Source organism: Temnothorax longispinosus, chromosome 1 (genome assembly GCF_030848805.1).
Source record: "Temnothorax longispinosus isolate EJ_2023e chromosome 1, Tlon_JGU_v1, whole genome shotgun sequence".
In the NCBI taxonomy this organism is placed as follows: Eukaryota; Metazoa; Arthropoda; class Insecta; order Hymenoptera; family Formicidae; genus Temnothorax; species Temnothorax longispinosus.
This window is the reverse complement of record NC_092358.1, coordinates 9,039,280-9,051,409: the sequence shown is the minus strand read 5'-3', so window position 1 is coordinate 9,051,409 and position 12,130 is coordinate 9,039,280. Positions and strand designations below refer to the sequence as shown.

General features: G+C 37.7%; 3 protein-coding genes across 4 annotated transcripts; 1 reads left to right on the top strand and 2 right to left on the bottom strand.

Annotated features, from left to right (window-relative positions):
• Window positions 1–77: 77 nt before the first annotated feature.
• On the bottom strand, window positions 78–2,532 carry LOC139814766 (tubulin alpha-1 chain). Its single transcript, XM_071781252.1, has 4 exons — window positions 1,754–2,532; window positions 836–1,665; window positions 459–622; window positions 78–378 (listed from the first exon to the last, which is right to left on the bottom strand). Exons 1-4 carry the CDS (start codon window positions 1,926–1,928, stop codon window positions 252–254), a joined length of 1,296 nt encoding a protein of 431 aa, XP_071637353.1. The 5' UTR covers window positions 1,929–2,532; the 3' UTR covers window positions 78–251.
• Window positions 2,533–2,677: 145 nt separating this feature from the next.
• Ics (ras suppressor protein 1) lies at window positions 2,678–6,267 on the bottom strand. The gene is made up of 8 exons (XM_071782500.1): window positions 6,009–6,267; window positions 4,927–4,977; window positions 4,710–4,830; window positions 4,122–4,240; window positions 3,966–4,048; window positions 3,752–3,866; window positions 3,285–3,417; window positions 2,678–3,073 (listed from the first exon to the last, which is right to left on the bottom strand). The coding sequence occupies exons 1-8, from the start codon at window positions 6,154–6,156 to the stop codon at window positions 2,989–2,991; spliced, it is 855 nt and encodes a 284-aa protein (XP_071638601.1). The 5' UTR covers window positions 6,157–6,267; the 3' UTR covers window positions 2,678–2,988.
• Window positions 6,268–6,828: 561 nt separating this feature from the next.
• LOC139814723 (uncharacterized) lies at window positions 6,829–11,521 on the top strand. 2 transcript variants are annotated; one of them, XM_071781195.1, is made up of 5 exons: window positions 6,829–7,557; window positions 7,828–8,031; window positions 8,179–8,328; window positions 8,427–8,663; window positions 8,868–11,517. In XM_071781195.1, exons 1-5 carry the CDS (start codon window positions 7,537–7,539, stop codon window positions 9,567–9,569), a joined length of 1,314 nt encoding a protein of 437 aa, XP_071637296.1. In that variant the 5' UTR covers window positions 6,829–7,536; the 3' UTR covers window positions 9,570–11,517. The 2 variants fall into 2 exon arrangements, with proteins under 2 accessions (XP_071637296.1, XP_071637303.1); XM_071781202.1 differs by lacking the exon at window positions 6,829–7,557 and having other exon boundaries at window positions 7,892–8,031; window positions 8,133–8,328; window positions 8,868–11,521.
• The last annotated feature ends 609 nt before the right edge of the window (window positions 11,522–12,130 follow it).

The following is a 12,130-nucleotide window of genomic DNA, read 5'->3' as shown; positions in this document are numbered from 1 at the left end:
CCGATCAAAGAATTCAATAACACGGAAATTGCTCCAAGTTTTTTTTTTATTATATCACAAAGACGCAAAAAACTCGTATCTAAAATAAAAACGATATAAAATATGTACAAGAGAACAACAAAACAATGTAAAAGACCTAGAAAAATGGTACGACCGAATAAACAAACAAAAAAAAGAAACGTTCATTTATCCCACCAAAGTGCATGCGTTCTTGTTGCACGTGATTATCACTGCGAGTCTTTTGAAGACGATCAAATTTCTTCTTCGCCACCAATATCTAAGGAATCCGTGGCGACTTCGTGATAATCCTTTTCTAACGCGGCCAAGTCCTCCCTGGCTTCGTTAAATTCGTTTTCCTCCATGTTCTCGCCGACGTACCTGATGATTACAATTTGCGAATGAGGACAGATCATCCTCAACGAGTCTAAATTTGCGAAATAGAAACGAGCGTAGTTTACCAATGAACGAAAGCTCGTTTGCTGAACATAAGATCGAATTTACGGTTCAGTCGACCCCACGCCTCCGCGATTGCCGTGGTATTCGCCAACATGGCCATGGCTCTTTGTACCTTTGCCAGATCACCGCCCGGTACTACGGTTGGTGGTTGGTAATTGATTCCTACCTATTGTAATCCAATTCAAACCGAAAAAATGTCAAACTCGATTATTACGTGCAAAATATTCTGAAGCAGGATAAATATATATATAGCTAATAAATTGGAATTTGTTCCGAAATTCTTTTTACGTTGACAGTACACACAAAGTAGAACTTTTACAACCAACAATTCACGAATTATTGCAAAATTGTCACGAAGAAATGTCACTAGAAAAAGAACCTTGAAGCCCGTTGGACACCAATCGACAAACTGTATTGTTCTCTTGGTCTTGATGGTCGCGATAGAAGCGTTGACGTCCTTCGGCACCACGTCGCCTCTATATAGCAAGCAGCAGGCCATGTACTTGCCCCTTCGTGGGTCGCACTTGACCATCTGCATGGCCGGCTCGAAGCAGGCCGAGGTGAGCTCCATCACGGTAAGCTGCTCGTGGTAGGCCTTTTCGATAGACACGATGGGCGCGTAGGTCGCCAGAGGAAAGTGTATCCTGGGATAGGGCACAAGATTCGTCTGGAACTCGGTGAGGTCGATATTGAGGGCGCCGTCGAATCTCAGGGAGGCCGTGATCGACGAGACAATCTGGCCAATCAGCCGGTTCAGATTCGTGTAGGTCGGTCGTTCGATGTCCAAGTTACGCCGGCAAATGTCGTAGATCGCCTCGTTGTCTACGAGGAACGCGCAATCAGAGTTCTCCAGCGTGGTGTGGGTCGTCAAAATCGCGTTGTAGGGTTCAACGACCGCCGTGGAAATCTGCGGCGACGGATATATGGCGAACTCTAGCTTCGCCTTCTTGCCGTAGTCCATGGACAGCCGGTCCATCAGCAGACTAGCGAAGCCAGATCCGGTACCACCGCCGAACGCGTGAAAGATGAGGAAACCCTGAAGACCAGCACACATGTCGGCTATTTTGCGTATCCTATCCAGCACGAGATCGATGATCTCCTTGCCCAGGGTATAGTGGCCGCGCGCGTAATTGTTTGCGGCATCTTCCTTGCCAGAGATTAGTTGCTCGGGATGGAACAGCTGATGATACGTCCCCGTGCGTACTTCGTCTAAAGGGTGATGACGAAGGAATGTATATTAGCTTATCGATATTGTCATTTCATTATTAATCACTGAAACGTCGTAAAACGAGCTTACCTATCACTGTCGGTTCGAGATCGAGGAAAACGGCCCTAGGTACGTATTTTCCACCGCCTGTCTCGCTGAAGAAGGTCTGAAAGCCCTCGTCGCTCGCGCAGGTCTGCGGTGGCAACATGCCGTCGGGTTGTATGCCGTGTTCCAAGCAATAAAGCTCCCAGCAAGCGTTGCCCATCTGCACGCCGCCTTGGCCGATGTGGATCGAAAGCACTTCGCGCTTTCGGTTTCGATTAATCAATATATCTTATCGCAAATCTACATCCTTTACCGTTAAACTATCACAATAAACTATACACGTCCCCGCTGCTCATAAATTCACATTTTTTATTAATTTTGATTTGAATTTGTGATTTCTAATGTTTAGAGTTGTATCTTCGAGATTGTGATAGCGCATATAAAGCCTAAATGGTATTTTATCATGCGGAAAAACGTGATTGATAATTTTCGAATTGCTAAATCAAATGATTAAGCTGTATTTTTTTATATTTACCATTTTGAAGACTCGTGTGCTTGCAATAAGTGGGATAAACGAGCGTTATTGACACCGGAAATGTTTGACGCGGATTGATAACGAGACGATTTGTTTCGCGATTTTCTTTTTCGTTGTCCAGGGAGACGGTAGAAATAAATGTAAAAATCCAGATAGAATTTTTGTACCGCAAAAAACTGTCGACGCTGTATCGCAAGGTTTCAGTTAAAAAATTAAAGTTCTCAATCCCCTAGATGTATCCATTTTTATCATTTAAAAATACAAAGTTTTAAGACATTGAATTGTTAATCCAATATATTCGACATTTTATTATTTCTAAAAATTTCATAAAATTATTATTACAAGGGATATGTTTTTGGCAATAAGAATATAATTGGGATCGTTAGTTAACAACTATAACAGTACTTTCAATAAAATAAAATAAAAAGTTGATGTAAAATCTTTTTTTAAATATATTTTTTTCGGATTAAGAAATAATGTGTATAATACGTTATTTTAATTTAATATGTGTGTATATATATATTAAATTAATAAACAATTAAAAATGTATAACAATGTTATTAATATGCATTATATGTCTTGTCATTATTAATTCTACTTCTAGAAGGCACCATTTAATTCTTGAATTCATTAATTAGCATAAATAAACGATTATTGGCAGTATATGGCTTATAAAAATAATCTTCGTAAAAGATTAGGCAGAGATAATATTATTTGGTCAGGATTACGCGAAAACGGGCGCACATCAACGAGCACGTGAGATCTTTTTGCTCTTATCGTTCTCGATGGCAGGTGGCGGACCTTTGGCGCTTTGATGTCGATTGTAAACGCTGAAAAAAAGTGACAAAATACTTGTTGTCAAAACTCCTTCCGATCAATTACAGAATGTTAGTTCAAGCTAGCTGAAGTGTTAGAAGCACGAGAATCATGATGAAATTCGTATAAAACGGATAATTCAAAAATTTTCATTCTCCGAAGCGTTCGGTTTTTTTTTAAATTGTGCTATGCAACAATTCGTAATAAAGCGAGAGAAACACCTACTATCGATACGTTTCCGAGCGAATGTAGTCCATGACATGAGATATGCCCACTTGCAACTGATCGCCGATCGGAGTAACCCACGGATTAAACTCCATTCGGAATACAGCCTTGTTGCTCACCAGATCCAGATTCCCTGTAATATGAATTCTGCAGTATACATTTTGCTTAGCTATTCTACTACACTGTTAAATTCGTAGTGTCAAATTATATAACTTGAGTCATTTTTAACCATTCCTATAGATCACCACTTTTACTTAAAATGTCATTAATTTAACTTAAAAAAATATAAATTTAACTGAACCAATTTAGTTAAAATAATACTGTTTTGTATTAAAATAATAAATTTCGACACACATATAGTAGTTAAAAATTGCAAAATGTTATTTAACTTAAGGAGTGATTTAAATTTTATCCTCTAATATTTAACAGTGTACGATTTTATATACACATCATCGTATTCTACCTACCTATCTCGGGAGGTAAGACCGTCAAGCGATTTCCTTGAATATGCAGCTCCCTAAGACGTGTCAGTTCGCCGATCTCTTTCGGTAACTCGATCAGATCGTTCTCCCTCAGTACGAGCTGAAATATTACAATCAAGAGAGTCTTACATCGAGAGAAACGGAATATTTTTTTTTTTCATAAAGTTGCAAAACTACGAAAGCGTTAAAATCCTCTTACAATCTGAAGATTTTTCAACTGGCCGATTTCAGGCGGCAGATACTCGAAATCGTTGTCGGCGAGGTAGAGCGCTCTCAGGGTCTCTAAAGAAAGGACGAATTAATGTGCGGATTTTTGCGGAGAAACGCATTAGACGATTTAACAACCGTGACTGACCCATCATGAAGAAATTTCCGGGTAGGTTCTTTTCGCTGAGATTGTTGTACGTCAAGTCCAACACCTCGAGGACCGGAAACGCTCCGAAGCCGCGAGGAAGCACGTCTAACCGATTCATCCTGCCGGAAGTTGAACGCTCTGATAAATTTCCGTCGCGGAATAAAGCTAAGGGTACGCGTGGCACGCCCTACAGTCTACATTGCCTACACTGTTAAATTCGTAGTGTCAAATTATGCTCAATTATAATCATTTTTAACCATTTTTATCAGTCGCCACTGCTCCTACTCAATATATCGTTAATTCAACTAAAACAATGTTAATTTAATTAAACCAATGTAGTTAAAATAATACTGTTTCGTGTTAAAATAATAAATTTCGACACGTACGGTAGTTAAAAATAACAAAACTCAAGATATATAAGGCCTGCGTTCGTTTATTCCCATTGGGAGCTCTATTGCTGGGAAAATAGAATATATAATACACGTAACGTGTGATTAGATTTTATTTTCCCAATATAGCTGCCAATGTAAATAAACAAACGCAAGCATTGATTTAAAAATTTCATCCTTTAATATAAAATCTACTGACCCCACGTTCAGGATCCTCAACTTCGGCATTTGCGACAGAGATATAGGCAGCTCGGTGATGTGATTGTTGAAGAGATTCAGTATCTCTAAGTTGACTAGATTGGCGAGACCCGGTGGCACCGCTGTACCGAAAACCACAATTGTGTTGTAGGTAATACATCATACATCGATTGAATTGGCGGACAATATAATTGCGTTAAGCTGGAAGACACGCTCACCTTGAATTTTATTGTGACTTAGCGTCAGCCTCGTTACGTTAATCATATTCACTGAAACACGCCAAGACTTTTGTAAGCTCATCTTCAGTTTGGTAGCAAAAAATTAGCGATGATTAAGATTCGTAACTTTGTATATTTAGCGTTAGATTTTCCAAATTTTACTTCGAGGAAAGTACTTTTGCTCGTAAATATCGTGAATTCGACGGAAAGGTAATTTGCGTTAAAAAAAAAGCACGTAACTTGTCATCTCTATCTTACATTTTTACAAGTGTATTTAAATATATTAAAAATCCGTTTAATCTTTAGAGAATCCTAGATTGTAATGCAAAACTCAATGTGTAAAAATCTTTCAGAACATCAATTATAAATCCGAAATTAAAATTACAAAAATAGTGGATTTTATGAGGATTTACAAGGTCGGTCATTACCAAGTTAATTTTTGCGTCAAATGTGACATCTATAGTTTTTAGCGACGCAAATTATAAATCTAAAGTAAAAGTTACAACAAATATAGATATCAAATTTACTGCAAGTTGATGGACATGTGTAAAAACTAATAACTATTAGATGGCCACATATTGAATTTTACAATTTGTTCTCAGATTCGTGAAAAACTTGTAAATACCGATTCTCCTTTACATGCGATTCGAAAAAATCTAAAAATTCTATACATAGGGCGCGAGATATATAGTATGTTCCAGCATTTTAAAATCATACATTGCAATAAATTGCATATTATCCCTTAAACAACATTTTTACAATTTCAAAACAGAAAAAGAATTCTCTTTAAATATGAATATTTCATTAAGTTTCGCGTTCGCGCAACGGAGCTTAACATACTGTTTATCTTTAAAAACGCCAAGTGTCAAATTTAAAAGGCCAGCGAGCACGCGTGGTACTCGCGCGCGCGCGCGCGTGCGCCGACCCGCCCACGTGATCCGGTTCCGCGCAGGCCGCAGAACGGCTGTGGTGCTGCGGATCGCGCGAGCGGAGAAATCCAGGCCGCGGGCGACAAGTTGCCTAATTTGGCGATCCGCGATGACGCGCGCGCGAGGACACGAGGTCGCGCGGATGAGACTCACGCAATCCCGGCATCTCCTCGAACGTCGCGATACCCTTGTCCGCGAGATCCAGCTCGGGATTCTGGATCTCCCGGGCCTCGTCCAGCACCTTCTTCGCCTTCGACATCTTCCCCGCAGGAATACACGACACTGGCGCGGTCTGATTCATTGCGCGCGCAATCGCCGTGCCGCGGCATACACGTCGGGCGCGTCGGGCGTAGGAGCAGTCGCGGTGGAGAGGAATCGGCGTCGCCCGTTATTGGCGGTGGGCCCCGCCGGTGGCGCTATTCTGTCGTTTCCAGCAGTTTCCAGCTCGTCAGATGGCGCGGTTTTTGTTTGTGTGTGAATTTCATCTGACCACGCATACTTAAAATAGATTTGTATTATTACTCGATTTTCACGAGGAAAATTTGACATAATAAATCAGAATAACCCTGGGCCAAAGCACTCACTTTTTTATTTCCTTGATAAAAGTTTATCAATGGTGCCCTCATACATCAAAGCGCGAAAGAACTTACTCGACACACTGCGATATGTGGCGATATTCATTTAACTTTAATTATTTTTAAGCAACGGCCAAACTTCGAAAAAGAAAACGTTCACTAAATTGAACTAAAAATGTTGGTAATTATTGGCGTTGCCATTTCGTGGGTGACGACTTTACGTGCAAAAACAAAAGTAATTTAAAAAAATTTTTTTTTCGTCCTTAGTGTTCTATAATTAATTGTTAGTATTTAATTGTATGTATATAAAAAGATTTGCAATCTTGTGAAATTAAAGCTATTTCAAGAATACGTAAAATAGATAAAATTTTGTCGGTGTAAATATTCCACGTCGGCATCCCCTGACAATGAGTTATAGCATTTTAATTTATTTACACGCAGTAAAAAATAAGGGCTCAGACACAATGAGAAAAATAAGGAATAAGATAGAGGAATAAGGAATAAGGCATGTTGCATCTCACTTTAATGTACATACGTGTACTGAAGTGAGATGCGACATTCCCTTATTCCTTTATCTTATTATTAAATATAAGATCGGATTACGAAATATTGCTCTGTCAGGACGGACGATGACGTCAGTGCACTGAAATGTAATCAGTGCGCACGTACTTATTGAAGCTGACGAATCAGAGATTCGGTTGCTAATTGCTATCCAATAAGCGATGATCATTTTCATGAAAGCCGTCTAGCAATTTTGTTGTCAATGGAGTGTGGTAATCCTGAGCAACCTGGGCAACGTGGCCAGAGACGAAAAAACCGGGGAATTCCAGAAAAAGCGGTAGATGTTAGTTTTGTGTTTTGTAGCGAGTGTATTGTCAGTGGCCGTGTTCAGCAGATACAACTGTTGAGTTCGTCTTATCAACAATCTGCGTTGATTGGTTGGTTCTAAAAATAAAAGCCAATCACGTTCGACTGCTACTGAGCGGCTTGGTCTGCTGAACGCGCCCAGTTCTACATTCTACCGGTCACCGCCCACCGGTCGCCTGTGTCTTCAAAATACTGTCGTCTTGTGCTCGTGTATCGAGCTCAAAATACGCTCAATCACGATGGAGGAGATTCGAGTTATGGTATGGTATTGCTACGCCGCGATATTTTTATGTTCTAGCACGATTTCTTCTGCAGATCTTGTGTCTGCGCCGTAACGTCAATTACGTCTTAACGTTATCAGCGGATTTTATCCGATTGCTGATAATTTTATTACGATTACGTTATTTATGTTAACCTCGAATTTTTTATATTAACCTCGAATTATACTTTTGCAACATTGGCCGCATGTTTAATAATTATATGTCTAATCATTGTACCGAATGATCATTCCATAATTCCGATTGTTTCAGTGGTGTGATGCACTGGAGGAATTGCTCAAATGTCCCGTGTGCTTAGAAGTAGCACAGGGTGTAAAAAACCAATGCGTAAATGGCCACCACATTTGTAATCCGTGCAGAATACGGCTGCAGGTCTGCCCTATATGTAAATCTCCCTTTACGGGAACGAGAAATTTGGCAGTGGAACAAATCTCAACCATATTGCAGGACATAAAGGTATGGTGTTTATTTCCAGTTAATACAGCGATAATAATACGAGATAATAATAATGAGAGACAAAAACAATACAAAGATAATACAAGACAATCTTAATTTAGATATCTATTTATTTTTACTTCTCATTTTTCCTTCAAACGATAAAAGAGAAACGAGCAACAAAAATTTATGCTGAATTTGGCACCTAGAGAAGGAAAAGGATTATATCCGTGTCGTATTGGAACTTGTGTAGTGGAACTACCACATGGACGAATGATTGGCCATTTAAGAAATCACCATAAAGATGTATTTTATGAGGTATAGCGCGTATTTTTTTCAAATTTGCAAATGTGCGATTGGAATTATAATTAAACTTTTCAAGATTGTATTTTTGTTATGGTTAATTGTAATTACAGTTCAATGCAAAAGATAATGTATTAAAAAAGAAATGGACTCTGAAGTATATCTTGAATCGGGATTACGATTTTGCTTTTCATATCAAAGAGATGGGTCTGTTTTTCTTGAATATTTCCATAAATCAGATGGGTGATGTGATGGGTTTCTTGCAAATCGCGAACTCCATCTCTGTATGCAAACAATTCACATATACATTTGAAGCAATTGGGACATCTAACGGTACTTACAATGGCCCGGTAAGATTATATCCATTATTATTTGTATAAATAAAGCGCTCACTTCTTTAATATTTAAAAATTAGATTATAATCACGTTTTTATAAATAATTATAAAGATCTCTTCAACGGCATTTTTAAAAGCAGCATATTCAATGTTGAATGTTATTGCCCATAACAAGATAATAATAACGATATATTAAGACAACTTGTGTTTTCAAACAGGTGAAATCATGCAGAATACCGAGGCAAAATTTTTTAATCGACTGTTTGCGCATACGCGAGAATGATATGCACCATCTGATTGACAATAAAAACTGTTTTCACTGTAATCTAACGATAAAACGTAGAGTTGATTACAGAGCAGTCAACGCGCAAAATAATCCAATGCATGCTCCTGACGACATGGTGGATAATTATCTGGATTTTGTGGATGATTATCCGGATTTTGTGGATTATGTGGATGATTATCCGGATTTTGTGGATGATGTGGATGATTATCCGGATTTTGTGGATGATGTGGATGATTATCCGGATTTTGTGGATGATGTGGATGATTATCCGGATTTTGTGGATGATGTGGATGATTATCCGGATTTTGTGGATGATGTGGATGATTATCCGGATTTTGTGGATGATGTGGATAATTATCCGGATTTTGTGGATGATTATCCAGATTTTGTGGATTATGTGGATAATTATCCGGATTTTGTGGATGATTATCCGGATTTTGTGGATGATGTGGATGATTATCCGGATTTTGTGGATGATGTGGATGATTATCCGGATTTTGTGGATTATGTGGATGATAATGTGGATGATTATCCGGATTTTGTGGATCATGTGGATGATAATGTGGATGACTATCCGGATTTTGTGGATAATGTGGATGATTATCTGGATTTTGTGGATTATGTGGATAATTAAAAGAAACAATAGAATTTATTATTTCTTATTCTTATGCCAAAAAAGAACGATGATTATTTTATTGATTGATTTGTCTGTAAATTGTGATATTCCTGTACAGACAATTGAAGCTTTATTTCTTAATTCAGCCTAAACCAAAATTTTAATTATTCATTATGTTACTGATGATGCCTATGATTTTATAACTGTCGGATGTAATTTAAGTAGTTTAAGTGTTCATTGAAATAAGAATATGTTTTTAGACTCGTTTTAGTAGACTTACATCTCTCAGTATTGCCTAATTGATAAAATAAAGAAGAGATTGAAAAAGGACTGATTTTATATTGCGGATTGCAGACACAGATGCAATCAGATACAGATAATACGACAATTTTTTATTGTACGTTTTTAGTGTAACATTTAATTATAATCGCAGTTCTGTTTAAAAAAGAATAGGAAGGGAGAAAAAAGTATCACTTGCCATATTTTTTGCCTGGAACACTTCCTATATATTTTTTCAGTAAAATTAATAGAAGTTTTGACGTGAGAATTTCAAGAACTTTATCGCGACGAAACGAAAGAAAACTTCGTGATGTGTATGTATCATAATCACGACGTATGTGATATAACTTACATATAATATTATAGACAGAAAAGTTATTAATGTGTGATACTTCTATATACGAAATAAAGTTATTACATTAAAATCGAGTGTGTTGAAACATAATTGTCGTTCGTCCGTCTGATTTCCAAGTAATATTACGGTCTCGATATTCAGGGATGTTGTGAAGCCGAGACAGGACGACGCGCGCCGCTCGACCAATTTCGATAAACGGGAGGTGTTTATTGTGTGCCTTCTAAATATATCAATTATTAATGATACAAAGTCAAGCGCGCGTCACTTGTGATTAGTGTCTACATTTTTTCCTTTATTTCCTGTGTACTAATTAACGTTTCGCTAAAAGCTACCGCATCTCGCACCTAAGCTTTTTTTCTTGTTCCTTTTCTATTTAATCCTATATGAATTAAATACCAGTTGTGAATCGCCATTCGGTAAACATTTGTTTCTCGCTTTGCTTTGTTTAATTTGCCAGAAATCCATTCCAAAAATGGTATATTTCGATCGTCGGGCGCGTCGTTGGTCGGAGCAATCGGAGGAGGGGAATTGGCGTCGCCCGTTATTGGCGGTGGCGCGACGAGTTTATGCCCGATCTACAATAGCTGTAGTAAGCTGTAGTAAGCCTCAAGCCGTAAGAAATTGACCAATTACAGGCGAATGTGAGGAGAATAATCGACTGTGATTGGTCAGTTTCTTACATCTTGAGGCTTACTACAGCTTACTACAGCTATTGTAGATCGGGCATTACGGTTTACGCCATGGACTTACGTCTCCCCGTTTAAGCGGGGAGCACACAATTCTGCACAACGCATAATGCGTAAGCATAAGAAAATTGATTGGTCTATTTCCTTATGCACATGTGTATGGACCAATCAATTTTCTTATGCTTACGCATTATGCGTTGTGCAGAAGTGTGTGCTCCCCGCTTTACGCGCTATTCTGTCGTTTCCAGCTCGTCAGATAGCGCGGTTTTTGTGTGTGTGAATTTCATCTGACTACATAAAATAGATTTATATTATTACTCGATTTTCACAAGGAAAAGTTTGACATAATAAAGCAGAATGACTGGGCCAAAGCACTCACTTTTTTATTTTCTTGATAAAAGTTCATCAATGGTGTCCTCATACTTATCAAAGCGGAACTTACTCGACTGCGATACTTATTCATTTAACTTTAATTATTTTTAAGCAACGGTCAAACTTCGAAAAGGAAAGCATTCACTAAATTGAACTAAAAATGTTGGTAATTGGCGTTGCCATTTCGTGAATGACCACTTTACGTGCAAAAACAAACGTAATTTTTTTAACTTTTTTTCCGTCCTTATAGTATTCTATAGTTAATTGTTGGTATTTAATTGTGTATATATATATATATATATATATATATATATATATATATATAAGGATTTGCAATCTTGTAAAATTAAAGCTATTTCAAAAATATGTAAAATAGATACTTTGTCGGTGTAAATATTCCACTTCGCAGCATCCCCAGAGTTATAGCATTTTAATTTATTTACACACAGTAAAACATAACAATAAATAGAATATGAGCATAAACATTTTAAATGCAATATAAACAAGAGAGTCATTACAGTAGCGTTTTGTCTAAAAAAAATCATGGTAATTATTTACAAAAGGGACATTCTCCCCGATGACCTTGACCTTGACATATGTTATCAAGGTCACCCTCCTGAGTGACCTTTAGAAGTTTTTAGCCGGCGGTCGTTATTCGTTAAAAAGTTATTAACAAAAAAAGTTTCGAAAATATAGCAGCTATTTTGAGTATTGAGAGGCATAAACGACTAAATTACGTTTTTTTTTAAAGCAGAGAATACTTTATTTCGCGAGAAAGTCGCTGCTTTACCAAAACACAACATTTAAAGCAATAAATTGTTGATAAATTGAAGTCTTTTTGTTAAAGTAGAGAATACTTACAATAGGTTAGATGACGCGCTTTAACA

Bases quoted from the DNA above. Each gene is read 5' to 3' on its own strand.
- LOC139814723 (XM_071781195.1), top strand. From the start codon at position 7,537: ATGGAGGAGATTCGAGTTATG. The intron at 8,032-8,178 runs GTATGGTGTTTA...AAACGATAAAAG, and splicing joins CCATATTGCAGGACATAAAG to AGAAACGAGCAACAAAAATT. The intron at 8,329-8,426 runs GTATAGCGCGTA...TTGTAATTACAG, and splicing joins ATAAAGATGTATTTTATGAG to TTCAATGCAAAAGATAATGT.
- Ics (XM_071782500.1), bottom strand. From the start codon at position 6,156: ATGAATCAGACCGCGCCAGTGTCGTGTATTCCTGCGGGGAAGATGTCG. The intron at 4,241-4,709 runs GTCAGTAGATTT...AACTTCCGGCAG, and splicing joins TTGAGGATCCTGAACGTGGG to GATGAATCGGTTAGACGTGC. The intron at 3,418-3,751 runs GTAGGTAGAATA...TTCATATTACAG, and splicing joins GGTCTTACCTCCCGAGATAG to GGAATCTGGATCTGGTGAGC.
- LOC139814766 (XM_071781252.1), bottom strand. From the start codon at position 1,928: ATGGGCAACGCTTGCTGGGAGCTTTATTGCTTGGAACACGGCATACAA. The intron at 623-835 runs GTTCTTTTTCTA...GGATTACAATAG, and splicing joins GGTGTCCAACGGGCTTCAAG to GTAGGAATCAATTACCAACC. The intron at 379-458 runs GTAAACTACGCT...TGTAATCATCAG, and splicing joins AAACGAGCTTTCGTTCATTG to GTACGTCGGCGAGAACATGG.